The sequence below is a fragment of the Accipiter gentilis genome, chromosome 20, assembly GCF_929443795.1.
Source record: "Accipiter gentilis chromosome 20, bAccGen1.1, whole genome shotgun sequence".
Taxonomy (NCBI): domain Eukaryota; kingdom Metazoa; phylum Chordata; class Aves; order Accipitriformes; family Accipitridae; genus Astur; species Astur gentilis.
Window position 1 is genome coordinate 2,127,954 of NC_064899.1, and position 16,724 is coordinate 2,144,677.

General features: G+C 41.6%; 1 protein-coding gene across 8 annotated transcripts in view; it reads right to left on the bottom strand.

Annotated features, from left to right (window-relative positions):
- Positions 1-16,724, bottom strand: part of CTNND2 (catenin delta 2) — a 665,464-nt gene that overhangs the window by 96,602 nt on the left and 552,138 nt on the right. For all 8 annotated transcript variants that reach the window (XM_049823921.1, XM_049823920.1, XM_049823918.1 and 5 more), the window contains 2 exons: positions 8,385-8,502; positions 5,535-5,720 (listed from right to left, as the gene is read on the bottom strand). In XM_049823921.1, coding sequence (XP_049679878.1) covers positions 5,535-5,720; positions 8,385-8,502 — 304 coding nt within the window. The remainder of the gene's footprint in view (positions 1-5,534; positions 5,721-8,384; positions 8,503-16,724) is intronic.

A 16,724-nucleotide genomic window follows, 5' to 3' on the forward strand; every position in this document is an offset into this window, starting at 1 on the left:
CAGTGTATGCCAGCTGTCCTTAGGCATATCAGTCCAACAACCTCTTTTGGAAACCCTTGTCCAATAGATGTGCTGGCCAATGCTGTCAAGAGCAGAAATCTAAAGTCAAGCAACAAAAATTCACCAAAATCACAGAGCTTGCTTTCAGGGGTGATGGGAATCCATGCAGCTGATACAAAAGGAGGCAGAAATGCCACTACTTAAAGCAAGTCAAATTTCAGTTTAGACATCCAGGCCTAATAAAAGGTGGTGAATATACATGAAGGTGTCGACTGACAGAGAGACTACAGGAGTAGGGTGGGAGAGGGCAGAGCTGCTGTGGTCCAGCACCATGTAGTCCCAACAAAACTGGGCTATTGTTGGATACGGTTTATTGCATAAATAACAGTAACCTCCCCAAGCTGATGTAACCACGGTTACAATTTTGGGAAAGGTGTTTGGAATGTGTTCAACACATTCCAATGTTTTGAATCTTTATTATTAATGTGAGATAAGAATAAATCCGAATTATACTTCAGATTATATATTACATTCTTAAAATAACTGTCGAAGCCTTTATTCAACCTTTTTTTATATTATTACGCTTAGCGAAGAAAAATAATTTTATTCGATTTGTGCATTTTGTCTTCGCTTAAAACCAGACCCCTCCCAAATAAACCAGGATGAAGTTCAATCCAGGGACAACGGTCCTTGGCATCTCACTACATCTCCTTCTCCTCACTCCTCTCCTCTCCATACAAAGCTGAAGCTAATGGGCTTTGCGCTGTATTCCACAAATTGACAAATAGAAATTATATTTAATAACCCTGTAGTTTTGACTTTGAAAACAACTTGGTCATACATGATACTGAGAGATTCCCAGGGTATATGAGATGTTTCTGTGTAGGCAAGCAAGAATTTAGAAATGGTCACTAAAAAGCTCTGTAAGGAGCTGCTTGAGATAGTTGATTTCTTGCTAATCAACACTTGGCATAGCCACCTTGTGCAAGACAAGGAAGCAACAAGGGGAAAGAACATCCTTCCTGAGCAGAACATACTGGCAACACAGCCTTTCATCCCTAATCTCAGTTTAGATGATTAGCTAAACCCAGATTGAAATATGCTTGGTAAAATAGTGGTCTCACCACATGAAAAGGTACAAATGACAGCTTCATTTTTTATTCTTTTGGAAATATTATTGCCTTAAACCTGCTATTTCACCTGGATAGAAGAATTTACAGCCCATTTAGCAAACATGCTGAAGAGGTGTGCCAGTCAATTCATAATGATATATAACTTGAAATGTTGCTGTTATACCTTAAGGCTCCTGACAGAAGGTGAAAGAGAAGGTCAGGTTCATTTCAAAAGTGTCACTTCCAATCAAAAATCAGATCTGGGGCTAGATTCTGGGTTGACAAGAATGATCACAGATGGGGAACTCAAGAGGAGCATGAAGCTAAGAAGTCAGCCTGTTTCTTCTTAGTGAAGAAAAGAAAAGAAAGGACGTAGTGCCACATGTGTATATAATGGGCTGCATAATAAGAAATAAAGTAAGGATTAGTGGCAACTCCCTGGTTCTTTTACTGAAATTGGATAAACCATAAACCAAAGAAATTAACTTCTACTTTCTTTACAGAGAAAAGCAATGAGAAAGTGACTTTAATGTTACAGAGAGTTTCTCCTATTTTATGGTTTAAGAAACAAACTCCCTAGCTGTGTATGGGATTTTTTTTTTAAATATAGAAAACTGCAACTGCATCTACAGCTGCTGTCTAAAATGAATACATCTGGTTTTACCGTCCAATTACAGTAGTTTTGCTACTAGTAGCTTTTAGACAAGTTGAACACTTATTTAAAAACTGACCACCCCATCAATACCCATATCAGTCTCTTCAGAAGGAGTTCAAGAAAATACACACTTGAGACCTAAATGAAGGACAGAAGAAGTATACTGTAAAAGGAAAATTTCAAAATTGCATTCACTAAAATCTGAACATTTTTCCCCATGCTATTTTGTAAACCTTATCTTCTGAGGAAGACTGAAACGGTCAATTTTCTTATACGAGAACCCCATGCGCTGCCAAAAAAAGAACGATACCTATACCCTCAACACATACTGTCTGGGGACAAAGTGTAGCAGGCTGCGGGACTGGAAACTACTCCCCTGTACTGAGGTGTCACAACTCTTAGAGATGTGTCTGTGCCCTGTGCTTCGCCGGACGGGAAAGGCAAAACTCTCAAGTATTAAAGGAATCACACAGGTAAATGACTGGAGTTTTAATACTGGGCTGAACTCCACTTTGTGTATGTCAGCGACCACAATAGTAAGCCCAAAGAACGATTTGGTTTTATGTTTGTGAAGAACTTTTCTGCCAGGTAACTAGGTTTGTATTGTCTAGCGTGCACGATGTATTAAAACTAGCCTGAAGCTCGATGCCATCTCTTCACAGGGCACCCAGTAACTGACTACTTTTAATATACTTATCATCTTCCATTTCTTTGAGGCTTCCTTCCACAGGTTCCAAATCCATGGTGTTGTACAGCGCTTTCAGTGTTTCAGATGTTGTGGATCATTGCATCCTATGAAGATTCTATAGGTATGCCTTCGTTATTTACATGTAAAGCACTGTCTGTCGTTAGCATCATCTTCAGAACTATATTATATTTCAGAGCATAAAAGCTTCCCTGGTGAGGCACTTAAAGGAATGAGCACTCTAAAAATAGCATCCCGAGGAGAGCACGAGATCTGCTCTGAGGGACAGAACAAGCAGCAGGTAGCAGCTTAAGCACTGCAATTGAAAAGAGATTATGAAAGGCATTACCTGGAAAAATTTAGAAGTCTTGCAGAAAAAGATGAGATTACTGTAAAAGAGTACGTACACATGCAATACACAGGGCAGCAGTCGGCACATAGGGAGACAGCACATGGTGAAAGCACACGTGAAAATGTTCTCCTGCAGAAAGTGTTGATGAACTTAAGTTCAGATGGGTGAATTCTGACTAACCTGAGGAATGCAAGATGATCCTGTTGTTAGAGACTCTTGCCTGGAAAAAACCCAATCCCAACAGAACACGCAAGAATACTAATTTTTCTTGACACACACAGAAACAGTAACCAGAGTATTCCTGACTGTGACACAGTCCAGAAGAAGAAAATGATCTGGGTTTCCAGTTACTCCTACTTTTCAGTGGCATGAATCTACTGGGGTCCTGAAAAACTGCAAGACAATGACAGAGCCAAAGAAGCAGAAAGAACTTTTTTTTTTTTTTTTACATAATCAGAGTGGGTGGTTTCCAGAAAGAAAGCCAACTTAATATACTTGTGTACTATTTTTGAAAAAATAAATGGACAAAAAAAATTGCCTTTACCCTTACCCCAGTTTGAGCAGGAGGTCAAGCTCTACACTATTAATATAAAGCCACAGTTACATGAAAAACATTCTTCTGTTTCTCTTTTCCATTTTTGAGGGTAACTTGGAAGAGCTGTTTCCGGCACGGTGATCTTGCCGATAGAGCTCAGTCGCATTTGTTTTTAGCAACATTCTAGTTAACTTGGTAGCATTTTAAAATATGTTTGTTATGGTCAACAACAGCCAAGGATCATGGGGTGAGAAGAACACACTCTGCAGAAGGCTCACAAGGCTCCCTTAAACTCCTGAACTGAATAATAGCCACAGGTGAGAACTGGTATACAGCAAGATGGGGTAGGCTGTCCAGATTTAAAGGAAATGAGATGAAAGGAGAAAAATAATTAGAAAAATATTTTTAGTGTTTGTAAGGCAAAGTGGTCCTGTGCACCACAAAATTAGTTCTGGGAACAGTTAATTTATTTCCTTGCCGCAGAAAAGCCTAGTGAACATAAACTGGAAAATATGTGCATAGTTTCCCTTTTCTTTGGATTTTAAAAATTATATTAAACCCTTCCATTAGACAAACACAAGCAGATCTGAAGAGACCTTTACCATGTGGCATGCTGATAATGAACACTCATAGAAACAGACTAAAGATATCCCAGAGCAGGCAGAAGCACATATATTGTAAAGGAAATGAGCCAAAAGAGATTAGTTCTTTAGCCTGGAGGAGGAGAAAGATCTTTTATAGGGAACCTTTCAAGTACAGAGAAGCCTGACAGGAACATTGAAACAGGGGTACAGAGTTACAAGTATGAACCTGAGATCCAGAAATCACAGAAGGAATATAAAAGGAAGAGTTAAAAAAGACTTTACAGAGCGTGCGTGCGCACGCGCGCGTTGGTAAACAGAGCATCAAAGGAGAAAGGCGAGTCGCAGCGTGACCCGTTCGTATCCAGACACGCTCGGTTTGTTCCCGCACTGCCAGTGTAGTGTGTGGGAACTGTTAATTCAGGAACAGGGAAGATGACTGTTTTATGGGGTAAAATTAGTTTGCTTTGGCACTTTTTATCTCCCTGTAGCCTAATACAGGAATCACAACAAAGGGCCATAATAAATTCCAGTTATCTGATGACTGCAGAGTTTAACTAGAAGAGTAGGTGAAATTAAAGTCTTACTAGTCACAAGTGCTGTGTTTTTCAGTTCCTGAATCTTAGCTTGTTAACAATCCTATAACTTTTCCACATTAACACAATTTGCCTTTATGAGCTCAGGAATGGTTTCGATACTGGTTTACATAATTTGTTCAAATAGCCTGTGCACCTAATTGCTTACTCAAATGAATATTTTCTTTGAGCAATCTGAAACAGAAATAAATGGCAATGGAAAAGACTAAGTCTAGAAAGAGATGGAGAACTACCTGTTGCCAGCACAAGCCATTTGAAAAAAATCAGTAGCCATTCTCATTACTGTTTAGCATGTGTACTGATACAACAGTGTCATTCTCCATAATACCATCAGCATTCCCTGAATTTTAAGTTGTTAATGGGAAAACAAGGAGATAAACACGCTTTGAAAGCCAACGCACCTAAAAGAAAAACCCGCAGCACCTCAAATAACTTGAGGAAACGATCAAGACTGTACTTTTCAATCTTTGTTTGGTAACGACACTAAGTATGTCAAAATATGCATGCTTTTTTAACACTCACTCGTATTGCTTGATTTGGTCCTGTGCAGTTTTCTTTCAACATGTAGAGACAGAGTACAAGAGTAACTTTGAAGCATGGAAGTATACAAATATAAGCCTGATTTTTGCTTGCATCAAGGCCTCTCTACATGCGTGTGGCTGTGTGGAAGTACAGTGTAAAGTATATGCAGATTACATCTGAATGTTAAGATTTACGCCTTTCATTATAAATGGCTTCCTTTAATAGACTGAGCATTTTGCAGTATTTATGGGGTTCACAGTGTACCCATGGCTACAGTTTCCAGGTGCCACCATATAATGTGCAACTTTCTCAAGCAAACATATTTTGTTAATCCAGAGCCATACTCTGCTTTAAGCTCTCAGCTAATTAACAAAGGTAACGGTTTTGTATATTACGCATCATGCACTTAATTTCTAATACAGTGCATTAATTATTTATATTTTAAATGATGGGCACTTCAACTACTCACAATGCAGCTGCAAGTAACTCTCATTACCTGATCTTGTGATTTCTTTTTCTTCTTCTTCTTCCCCCAGCACCCTGAACTCTCTGCGTCTTTTCCATTGGCATCACCACAGAGTAATCCATCAAGTTCATCTGTTCCCATCTGCTGTCCCTGAGATGTTTCTGCAGCTAGCCTGTATGAGAGGTTCCTCAAAATGCACACACAGTTTTCAACGGTCTGAAAAGTGTGACAAAAACCAAACAAAACAGAAAACAAAAGCAGAAAGAAGTTAAAATCCTCCCCTTGCTCACTCTGTATACAAAGCAGAAGAAAAATCACCGCTCTTTGCACATACATTCTCCAGCACAATTTTTATCTGCTCATTTCCGAGTGCTCCCCAGGTAACCACAGCTTAGGAGATTTAGTAATTTGTATGGAAAGAAACCCGTAGTCTGGACAATATTTTTCTGGGAGGTTTTTTTACTGTTGTTCTGAATTCCACACTGGAGCCCTACATGAAACAAGCTGGGGTAAAAAGTGATCAAGAGAACCTGAACACCCCCACACAGAACGTCAGCAAATTCCCACCTCAGTGAAGAGAAAATGCTACAAACAGAAAATGGCAATAGGTTCTCGGTTTGGTTTGTTTTTTCTTTTTTTTTTTAAACCAGAAATAACCTTTTTTTCTGGCATAAATTCTATGTAAATTCCCAGAAAAAATGGGACCCGAATTCTGCTTCACAAGTACTTGTAGCATGAACAGATGCTGTTTCTCGAGTCCAAGAAGCAGGACTAGAAATCTCAGAGTTGTGCTGCTTTTACTGCTTCCAGCCAGGCTGCAGATACCTCGTGGGCAGCCTTCCCCTTTCATCCATTTGCCCCCTAAGAGGCTGTGCTGTGCCTTCTGTAGAAGATGCTGGCAGGAATCCAGACAGGGAGCGAGAGACCCCGTGAAGGAAAATTCACCGATAATTCAACATAATTTCTGCAAGCCTAAAAGAAGGTCAGTTCAGGCTTACTTGAGGTCTACTCATATAGTTGGTTCAATTGGTTTGACTATTCCTAATATCAAGGATATGAGCTTAATTTTCTGGAGGCAGGGAAAGCATGGTTAAAAAATCCAGTCTGTACCTACCTATATTTATTTCAACTGTTCCTAATGCTCCACAGAGATAAAAAGTGATAGTCACTACATCCCGGCTCTGTTGCTCCACTAACCCAGAACGGAATGACTGAGGCTTTTGGCGCTGTCTTACTCTGCCATGTTCACTAGCGAGGCAAATGCATGAGGCTTCGTTTACTTTCATATACTGCAGGAGCTTATGCCAGGTATGCATTTAACACACAGGTTTTGGGATGACTTTAAGTTCCAGAGATGATGTTGTAGTCAGACTCATCTATGCAGGAGTATTTATTTATTAACGTAGTTGAAATCTCACGTTACACTTGTAACTAATTTGAAATCTCCAGCCAAATATATAAACACATATAGAAATATATATATGTGCGTGTGTAGAAAGTGTGCACCTGCGATTTAGAGTCAGTTATTTAAATATTTATTTAATGACAATTACATCCTAGTTTAGGATAAAGATACAAGGTAAGAGGCTACCCTGTGGTGTTTTGTATTTAGCTGCGTAACTGCTTTACGTCATACAGTTAGAAACCTGTTAGACAGGAGGTTAAAACTACTAAGGCGGGGAAAATACTTTTTTTCTCATTTCTTCCTCCGTATGTGACTTTGCCTGCAGTTTTTCCAAGTCATACCAGCTACAAATGAGAGTACAAACAGGACAGTCTGTATCAACAAGATGAGGCAAACCAGGGAGCTTACTGGGCTCCTCATTTAGCCCTTCTAACAGTAAAACAATCTTGAAATCAGTTGGGTCACCTACAAAGAAACTGCTGAAAAAGCAGAGGCTGAGCTGTGAGATGAGGCATAAACTGACTCCCTCCCTCCTCCTCCTCCTCCTCCAACGAAGCCCCTCTAACCTCTCCGTTCCATCAGGCAAACCGAACCGGGGAGCTTTGGAACAGTCCCCGGTCCAGCTCAGCCCATGGACAGCCATCTGTGAAGGATCGTTTGGAAACACAAACCTGGCAGGCTTTGAAACTTTGCTGCGTAAAAGGCTGCGCTCCTGCGATTTGTAGGGGTTTGCAAATGGACCAAGGTTGCCCTAGAGCAGCAACAGTAAATAATTTAGCCCCAGATACTGAAAGCAGAAGATATTTGAAACTAGCCTTTTTCTCCTTCTCTGGAGTACTTTAATGTATTGAAAATATTCAATTTGTAAATGCTAGAAGTCTTTTTAATTAGGCCAGGCCTTTCACCTTTGGAGAAGCACGTTGATATCCGGGTACTCTCAGAGAAGTAAAGTTGACATAAAAATGCATCTTAGAACAGTTGTTATTGAAAGCATTCATTGATTATCTTCAAAGTAGAAATAATATTGGTTGTACTGCAAAACTTCCTATTAATTGCCCCCCCCCCCCCCCGCCTTTTTTTTCTTTTTTTGGTTTGTTTGCCTTATAAGCCTAGCTCACTGTTATTAGATCTGTCTCATACTAGGCACTGAAAATCAATTTTAAGGCAAACTTGGCAGAGCAACGTAAGGAACTTTACGTGGAATATGAGGCATTTGCTCTTCTTAAACCAGTATTGTATTTTCTCCTTTAATAATCCAAGTGAGAGGATGACCGTGCACACTACACAGGTGGACACAAACCCAATACCTGGCACACAAAACCACACAGCTCAACAGAAGGAGAAGATGGACCGAGTCACGCTTTGCTAAGGCACCCCTCAGAATGGGTTTAAAAAACAACAACCTGTCACTTCGTATTCCTGACGTACCCTGCGTACCTGGATTTCTTGCTCCTGAAAAGACAAAGATGACAAACCTTACTATCAATTTCACTGCTCCCCAGAGCAGACTGGATCACGTACAGCAAAGCGTCCGTCAGGCCGTCGCACTCCCTCATCCTCCGGCGGGCCTCCTCGCCAGCGGAGCTGACGTTCCTGCAAGGCAACAGCAAGGGTCACCACCTCCCCATTAACGTACAGGTAAAACGCTCATTTCATTTTCCCCTTTCGTCGGTTCAGAGCTGCGGATAATGAAGATAGCTGCGAACGAGCTCAGGAAACGGAGCGCGGAGGGGGAAAATGGAAGTCGTCAGGTCCTCCACAAGAAGGGGCCGAGCAGCGTGCGCCCGCCTCGGCTGGGGGGCTCAAGGCCTGGTCAAACTTGGAGAAGGGCTGATCATTTTTCTTCCCTGTTTTTTGGTTTTTTAAATAGGTTTTCCAGTAGCGAGCTGTTTTGAAAAGGTGCATTTGTACATATAAATCAGGCTTTAAAAAGTCTAGAGGTTTTGCCAAAGAAATCTCCTGGGATCTGAAGAGCCCAGTAGTCAGGGCTCTTAACCTGAGAGAAAAATATTATCAAAGCATAACATAAAACACCTGGTGTTGCTTGCTTCTCATTTTACATGAGTGTTTCCTTTTCTTTCTCATTTTGAGAGAACATTAATGCCTCAGTCTTCTCTTTATGTAGTTATTCACAAGTTGTTTTACATTGCAAAATTTAAAACCTCTGTTTATTATAATAATTGTGTTCCTCAGACAGGGCCAGGGGGCCTTCTGAACACATTTATAAAAACACAATTAAAACAAAATTTACTGCATAACATAATGTGTCATAAAGTTCAAAATATTGATATTTAAAGAAACAAATATGTATCAATGAGCATATATAAACAGAATCTATGCTTGCTAACATCAAGTCTCCCTGAGAAAAACTGCATTCAAATTTGCACGCTGCTTTTGATTTGGAAATGGGTGAATTAGCCATCTCAGGAACGGGGTAAAACTTTTTTCTCTTTCGGTAGGGGAAGACAACCCTCTGCTGCGGTGGCTCACCTGCAGCTCCTCTCTCCCCTCTGCTGAAGTTGATACAAAGGAAGAACAGAAACGAGCACACCAGCCCCACGTACTTAACGCCAAGGAGGGCATCGGCCCTTTGATTTGGGAAGAAGGCAAGGCCCTTTCTTCCTCTTACGCCATTTTCAATTGCCTTTGCATTAAAGATGGAAAAAGGACGAGAATCCTGGGAGGGAGGAATGAATTTTAGATGGAGGAAGGTGAGAGGACTTAAGGATAGGTTTCCTTTCAATTCTTTCTTTGCTCTACCTACTTCATCCTGTTCTGCCTACCTATCACATAAAAAAAAATATATTTCTGTTCCCCCAAAGCACCAAAGAGTTTTCCTAATCAAATAATCTTATAACTGGACAATCCCCCATCCCCTCCAGTGCAGGTTCCTAATTGATTCTGCTCCCCAAACCCACACGATTTTCCACCTATACTTGCATCCCCACGCAGCCCTCATTAGTTCTGCTCTCCCACACACCAGTTGCCCCAATTAACTCAATACTGTTCCCTTCACCTCTGCAGACAGCTCGACAAAATCCATACAGCCCAGGAGTGCTAGAATGAATTCTTTTGTCTCCCTAGCACACAAATTCATGCTTTCCATCCTCCTTGAGACTCCCCAGTTCACCCCACATTACACATCAGAAGTGTGCTCTTCAGAATGGCTTGCAAGTTTTGTGTTGTCTTGTTCTTCTGGTCCCTGACCTCCGTACCTCTTCCTCTCTCTCTGCTGCTGTAAGAGCAACAAAAGACAGGTTTTGCTCCAGCTCATGGGGAAACCCTCCTCTGTCATCCAGGAACTGGGGTCTGGAGAGCATCAACTGGAAAAAGTCTTCCACTGGCTCTCCCTTTGAAGTGATGGAAACCTTTTGACTTGCCTTTGAGTGACAAAAATCAGAAGGGAAAATTATAGAGCATGGATTTCCCCAAGCATTGCCCATGCCCTATATTTGCAGGGCTGGGGACTCTGCCTCAAGTGTAGTCTGAGTAGACTGTCCCCTTATTAAAGGCAACAGCTCCACCTGAAATTCCAGAAGGGCAGCTCGTGGGAAAAGCAGAATCACGGATCTGAAAAGTGCATTGCGGGGTGGGCAGTGAGGAAAAGGGGAATTAGTGGACTTCTTTTATCTGAAATTCTACTCTCCCACCCTCCAGAAAGATGAAGATAAAGATAGAGAAAGAGAGTGGTATCCAGCCCTGAAAGAATAACTGCACAAATTACAATAGGATGCTGAGGAAGCGTTCTCAGCACACACCTTTCCTTGCACCACTATCAAGGAAAAAAAAAAAGAAAAAAAAAGCTGAAATACTACTGAATCCTTTCAAACAGAACTAGATGTAACAGTCTGTACTAACATCATGTGTCCAACTTCTTCATTTTCTGCAGTTACATATACTGAGTGCAAGCTTTCAAAATATATAGACTTAGTGGTAGAAACAGAGATACATTCTCCATGATCTTTTCACTGAGGTGATTTCTGCTTCTCTCTAGCATGGCCAAACACATGTCACCTTGACTCTCCAGAGCCTGCACAGACTGGCAGCCTCTCAGCTCCTCTCCAAGTTCACCAGAAACTCCTCACTGAGACAGCAACGCAGACAACCTTATAGTCCCTGAGCTGTGAGCTGTCTGCCTCCTTCGTTTCCAGCCGAACAAAGGATACGAGACCTCTCTACCAAGAAACACAGACACACCAGGCGCTCATCTTGCACAGACAACGCGTTTCTTTGCCCTGCGTGGAGGAGCTGTCGAGTTCGGTTCCTCTGTTTGTCATCCTTCCCCATTAGGCTCCAGTTGCTTCTGTAATCAGGAGATGGATATACTGAATTCCCATGACTGCTTTTGCTTTTCTTTTAAAAGTCTCTGTCTAGTTTCTGCACTGACTCATAGCTACTACAGCCCTCCACAGATTTGGCTTATTTATTTACTCGGGAAACAGCTTAGAAAACAAGACAAATCCAAACCTTGCATCAACTTTTTGGCAGAAATAATCATTTGATTTAAAAGAAATCAAAAAGAAATTTAAAAGAGATACATCCCATTATCTAACTATTCCCATTTCAGCTCTATTGAAGGAATTGTTAACTGAGATCTTTCACAGAAGGTCTCTAATATCACCACTTTCAGGCTATGTCATTCTGAGAAAGAGAAGCAACTTCCAGATTACGTGAGTTGTCCAAGAAAACACGCTGCCATCTTAATTTTCTTATTTCTCATTGTTAACTAGAACACGCTGTAGCTGTCAGTGTGACAGGGAGTAAAACATGATATGTCATTTGTGAATTTACAGGTCACAGTGCAAACCTTAAACTGGAGCATTAGTAGTATCTACTGTTTGTAAAATGTCCCACTAAGTAAGCACGTATTTCTCCAGTGTCGGTCTGAAACCATGTTTTCTGGATTTTTTAAAGAGATGTGGAGATACAATTCACAGGTTTTCAGGAAAAAAAATATTTGTCTATTGTGAAGGCAGCCCAGCAAAACCTTGACTGCCTGGTAAATTTTGATTCTTTGTGGAAACTCTACTCACAGGGTGTATGTGAGTTGTGGGCTGACATTTTGAATCTAACAGGATGAGGAGTCCTTTAGACCTCCATAAACCCGGAAAATTAATTTCAAATGGAGTGCAGTCACACAGGAATACCAAGAATACAGAGTGCTGAAGAATAACTCTCAGGTTGGTCAGAAGGTCCCACTCAGACCTCCAAAAACCAGCTAACGTAAACAGCTTCTTCTCAGGAGAGGAACAGATAGTCAAAACAAGAGCTCAGCCCCATGGCTCATCAAACTGCTGTTTTCTGCACAAATGGCAGACTGATTTTGCTAATAATCTAGGAATGGAAAGAGAACTACAATAATCCAGCTTCAGTTTTACGGGTAGATGTGTCACAGCTATCATGTCATCACCTGGTGACTACCAGCAGGCATGATCCTCCAAACATACCTAAGGGGTGTCAATCCAGTGCTCTAGGGATACAACGTGGTATAAGGGAATGCGACACATACCCGCTTCCTGTCAACCCTGGCACTTACCTCAGTTATTCAATTTAATTGGTGGGATTTGAGGTACGGGAAGGTGGGAGGTGCCAAGGAATTTCTTTGTCCTTTAGGGTCATTTTCCATACGCGCATACAAACTCTGGGAGGTTACGAGCAATATCCTCACAACTCCAGGATAACTGAGTTCACCTGCCTTATCCAGGGGAGGGACACAGAATTCTACGGAAAGATCATCCAGAAAGCCAGTGTGCTGAGAGACATGCCCTCTGGATATGGAAATATTTAGCAAGCTGTTGACATTACTCCCAGTGGCAGCTCTAGAAATCTGAAAGACGGAATTAAACTATCTACAGAAACAACTGCCCTCCTTAAGCATGCTCAGGTCACATCAAGTAGTATGACTCCCAGCTGTTTCTATGAGCATTCAGGCTCTTTGCTGCAAGGGTCTGATATAGTAACACAGGCAGCAAAAAGAAGCAACCAGCACCATGCACATGTCCAGCAAGTGTGCTCACAGTCATCAGCAGTCCCTTGACAGCTATACAATTTTAAGGGCTTTATATGAAGGAGTAGACCTTGAGTCACATTGGCTTATCTGCAAGCATTCAGCACAGCCTTTGGACATAGAGTAAATAGATTAGCTGTAGTAGTTACGGTTACTACTCTAACTTTTAGACAAATTCAAATTTTTTTATCATTATTTGTACACTACGACTTTTTAAAATCATCCTTTACTGCTGAAAACTAAACTAGCTGATAAGAGTAGCTATTTCTCAGACAATATACAAATTTAAACAAGGCAGTGAGACAAAAAGTAAGAAAACACAAGATGGTTAATCCTCATTATTAAGAGTTTCTTAGTGTTAGGCTTTTAGTTACCACAAAATCAGCTTATTATTTGGAAGTAATAATAAATTAAAATCGATTTTTCAGTCACTGCCACAGATCTTCCTTGCAATTTTGCCTGACTTGAATGACAGTTCAATGCAGTATTAGCAAGATTAGCAAGATCTCTTCTTGCTAAATGTTCTCAGTACCAGTTATAGCTTTCTTTATCTATAAGTTGGTCTTCAGAGGAGTAATAATTTATCAGTCCTGCATGAAGATTAACACAGGTTTGGGGGCAAATTCTCTCTTATTAATTAGAATAGCTCAATTGTAATTAAAGAAGGATGACCATTTTAGATCAAGAACGAATTTGGCCCCAGATCTTTCTCTCTTAGGTATTCCTTTCACTTTAAGAGCATACTCTGCAACTAGACAAACACCTGACAGTCCAAGGTGGATACAGTCTTGGTTATTAACCTTTCTATCAAATGCTGTGACAATGTGATTTAGCTTTGATTATTCAGCTATACCTTTCATTTTCAAAACATGAGAGCAATTAGCCTACCAAGTCAAGCACTCAACAGGTAGCTTTTACTGCTGTGCTTCTGCATGTCCAATCCTTAGGCTAAATGCACTGCTTTTAATGACCGCTCTGTGTGATCTGTGAAGTAATTGACTTCTAACATAGTTTTTGGCTATTTTGCTGTGTTTTGAAGAGATACATGGTGGAAAAGAACATGAACTGCTAGAAACATCTTAAAAGAAATTGCCTCCCTAAAACCAAACCAACAAAATTTTATGGCCTAAAATATTTTTGGGAAGGGTTCATGGTCCAATCAACCATAGCCTCATCTGAAAGAAACAAAAAATATTTCCACCTCCCCCTCTCCCCTTTCGCTTTGCGGTTTCACTTGAAGCTCAACTTCGATTTAAATACGGCACACGGAATTACGTGCAGCGTATTCGGGAAATGTTTGAAATTATGGTATGAAAAAAATCCCACCTGCAGCACATTTCTGATCTGGTATTTCCCTTCTCTCAAAACCACTGCACTCAATAACGCTCAGCTGCTGAAGCCCACGCGGCGTTTAGCGCAGCGCCCGCGGGAGCTGCAGTGCTGCGCCGTGTCCTGCGCCTGGGACGAGGGTGCTGGGTGCGTGCTGAGGGACGCGGTGGGAACGGTTTGCCGGTGCCCGTCTGCGGACGGTCCTCGCCGCTTCGAGCTGTGACATCGCCCGACGGAGCTCCCTGTGTGTTGGGCTCCTGTTGCACGCGAGCGTGGGGTGGGGTGGGGTGTGGCAGGGTGTGGCGCAGGGTGTGGTGTATCATGTGGTGTGTGTGGTAAGAATTTATTAAGCCAGAAGGCAGCAGGTTGAAAGAGTGACAAATAACGGGATCTGGAGAATATAATAAAAATTCATGAAGTCATTATGGTCACGGAGAAGGTAGATAGAAATCGACTTCTAATTGCAGTTGAAAACTGGGTGTCACCAGATGGAACCAGACAAGAAAGGCTTAAACCAAAATAGGGTTGGTCGTTGAGTGAAGTTCAGCTGTAGACGTTGTGCCCAAAAGAAACTGTGGCTGACAAAAGTGTATATGGGCTCGAAGGGAGGCAAGTTCACAGAAGAGAAATTTATGACGAGTTATTAAATCCCCCCAAATCACGTCTGTTTCAGGAAGACTGGGAGCCAGCAAGAAGTTGGTAGAGCAAAGGGGATAAGTGAACCTGAAAAGGCACCAGCCTCACGAATTCAGAATCTTGCCTTTAACCCTGAAATCTGCTTTGGGTCTCTTCTTTTGATCTTACGTACAAATGAAACACCGAGGTGTTACTCAGTTTCCCAGCGAGAACGGGCAATCTGACTAGCTGGCTGACAGCTGGAGAAGAAAGAGGAGGTTTCAGCATTTCAGCAATGGCTTCGGAGTCGGTACTCAGAGCTGATGGTCTGAGAGACACACGCTTCCTAACTTGTCTTAAATAATATTATTGTGTACAGCAATAAATAGGGTGTGGAAGAAGAAAGGATGCGGACAGGCCGGAGGGGTTTCTGGTCCCCCGCTGCTCGTACTGGGAGAAATGGAGATGCAGCTGGAAGGCAGAGGAGAGCAGCTGGTGAAGAGACAGAAGGTAGGTCTGAAGGAGCTACAAGAGCTGGCTCTCACCACCAGCTTCTCCTCGAGTGCCTCTCCTCATGGCTGACCAACTCAGCACAGGCGCTGGGCCAGCCACGTTGCTGCTCGCACCTGAATTAATGTTCCAGCGTCAGCTCAGGCGCTCCTGCCCTACGGAACCGCTTGCCAGAGGACGCTGCGGCTTTGAACGTTTGCGTGGACCCAAGAGCAACAGGACAAATCCGTGGAGGAGGAGGCCACCGAGGCTGTTAAATGCAGGTGTCACCCCCCCTCCATTGCCAGCACCCACAGAAGCACCTACGTGGCTGGTGGGAGCCTACCCTGAGGAGGTATTACTGGCCTGATGTCTTCTTCCCTCGTTATCTACTCCGGTCACTGTGAAAACTCAAAAATACTGTGTCAGATGCTTCAGTATTGTAAAGTAGTCTCTCCTGATTTTTCCTTTTCCTGCTCAGCTTGTTATCTTATTCAGAACAAAACCATTGATCAGACATAAACGGCCTTCAATTAACCTCATTCTACCTATTATTTATCAGATTATTTTCTTCAAATGCTTACAAATTGGTCTGTTTTGATGTTCTTAATTGCCTTCCTCTACATTAACTGCTCAAGCAATTTCTAAAGTATTAAAACTCAGGTTATTTGTTCATAATTTCTATGTCTGTTTTTCTCCTCCACTAAAAGATGAAGACTGTATTTGTTCTGTGTAGTCCTGTGAGAAAGTTTCTGTCTTGCATGAGCTGCGCTAGCAAAAATACTTCCACACGAAGAAAAATATTCCTCCTCTTATTTTTTGCAGGCCATATTCTCAGGAAAAGCTTGGCATTACAACTGCATTTGTAACAACAATAGAAAAGAAGCAGGCAAAATGCTTTAGAGTTCAGAATAAGCATCAAAGAAATGTACTATCTGTAAAACACAGTAATTTACTAAGTGTTTGAAAATATTATTCTGACTGTATTTATCAGCATGTTTTACACTGCTGAGATCACTTTATAAAATCCTTTGAATGTTACTTCTCTAATATAATTTTGTTTTTGTAAAGAAAAATCACTCTCTTTCAGCCAAAATTTTACTGCATACAACAGCTGGGGAAAAGGCTTTTCTTTTATACCTGAAACTTGTGAAAAGGAAGTTAGTCAACTTCACAGACTGCGTGAAATTTCTTGCCATTCTCTGAGGTATTTGACCTTGGTTTAGCTTAAGAACAACTAGTGCTTACAAATGGTAACAAAACCCTCTTGGTTTTGACAGTTCTTTCCCCTTGACTTATTCCCAGCATAGCTCGTGTGCTTTTCAGGGATACACACGAGCCCCTTTTCTATACACTCCGCAATACTTGGAATGAC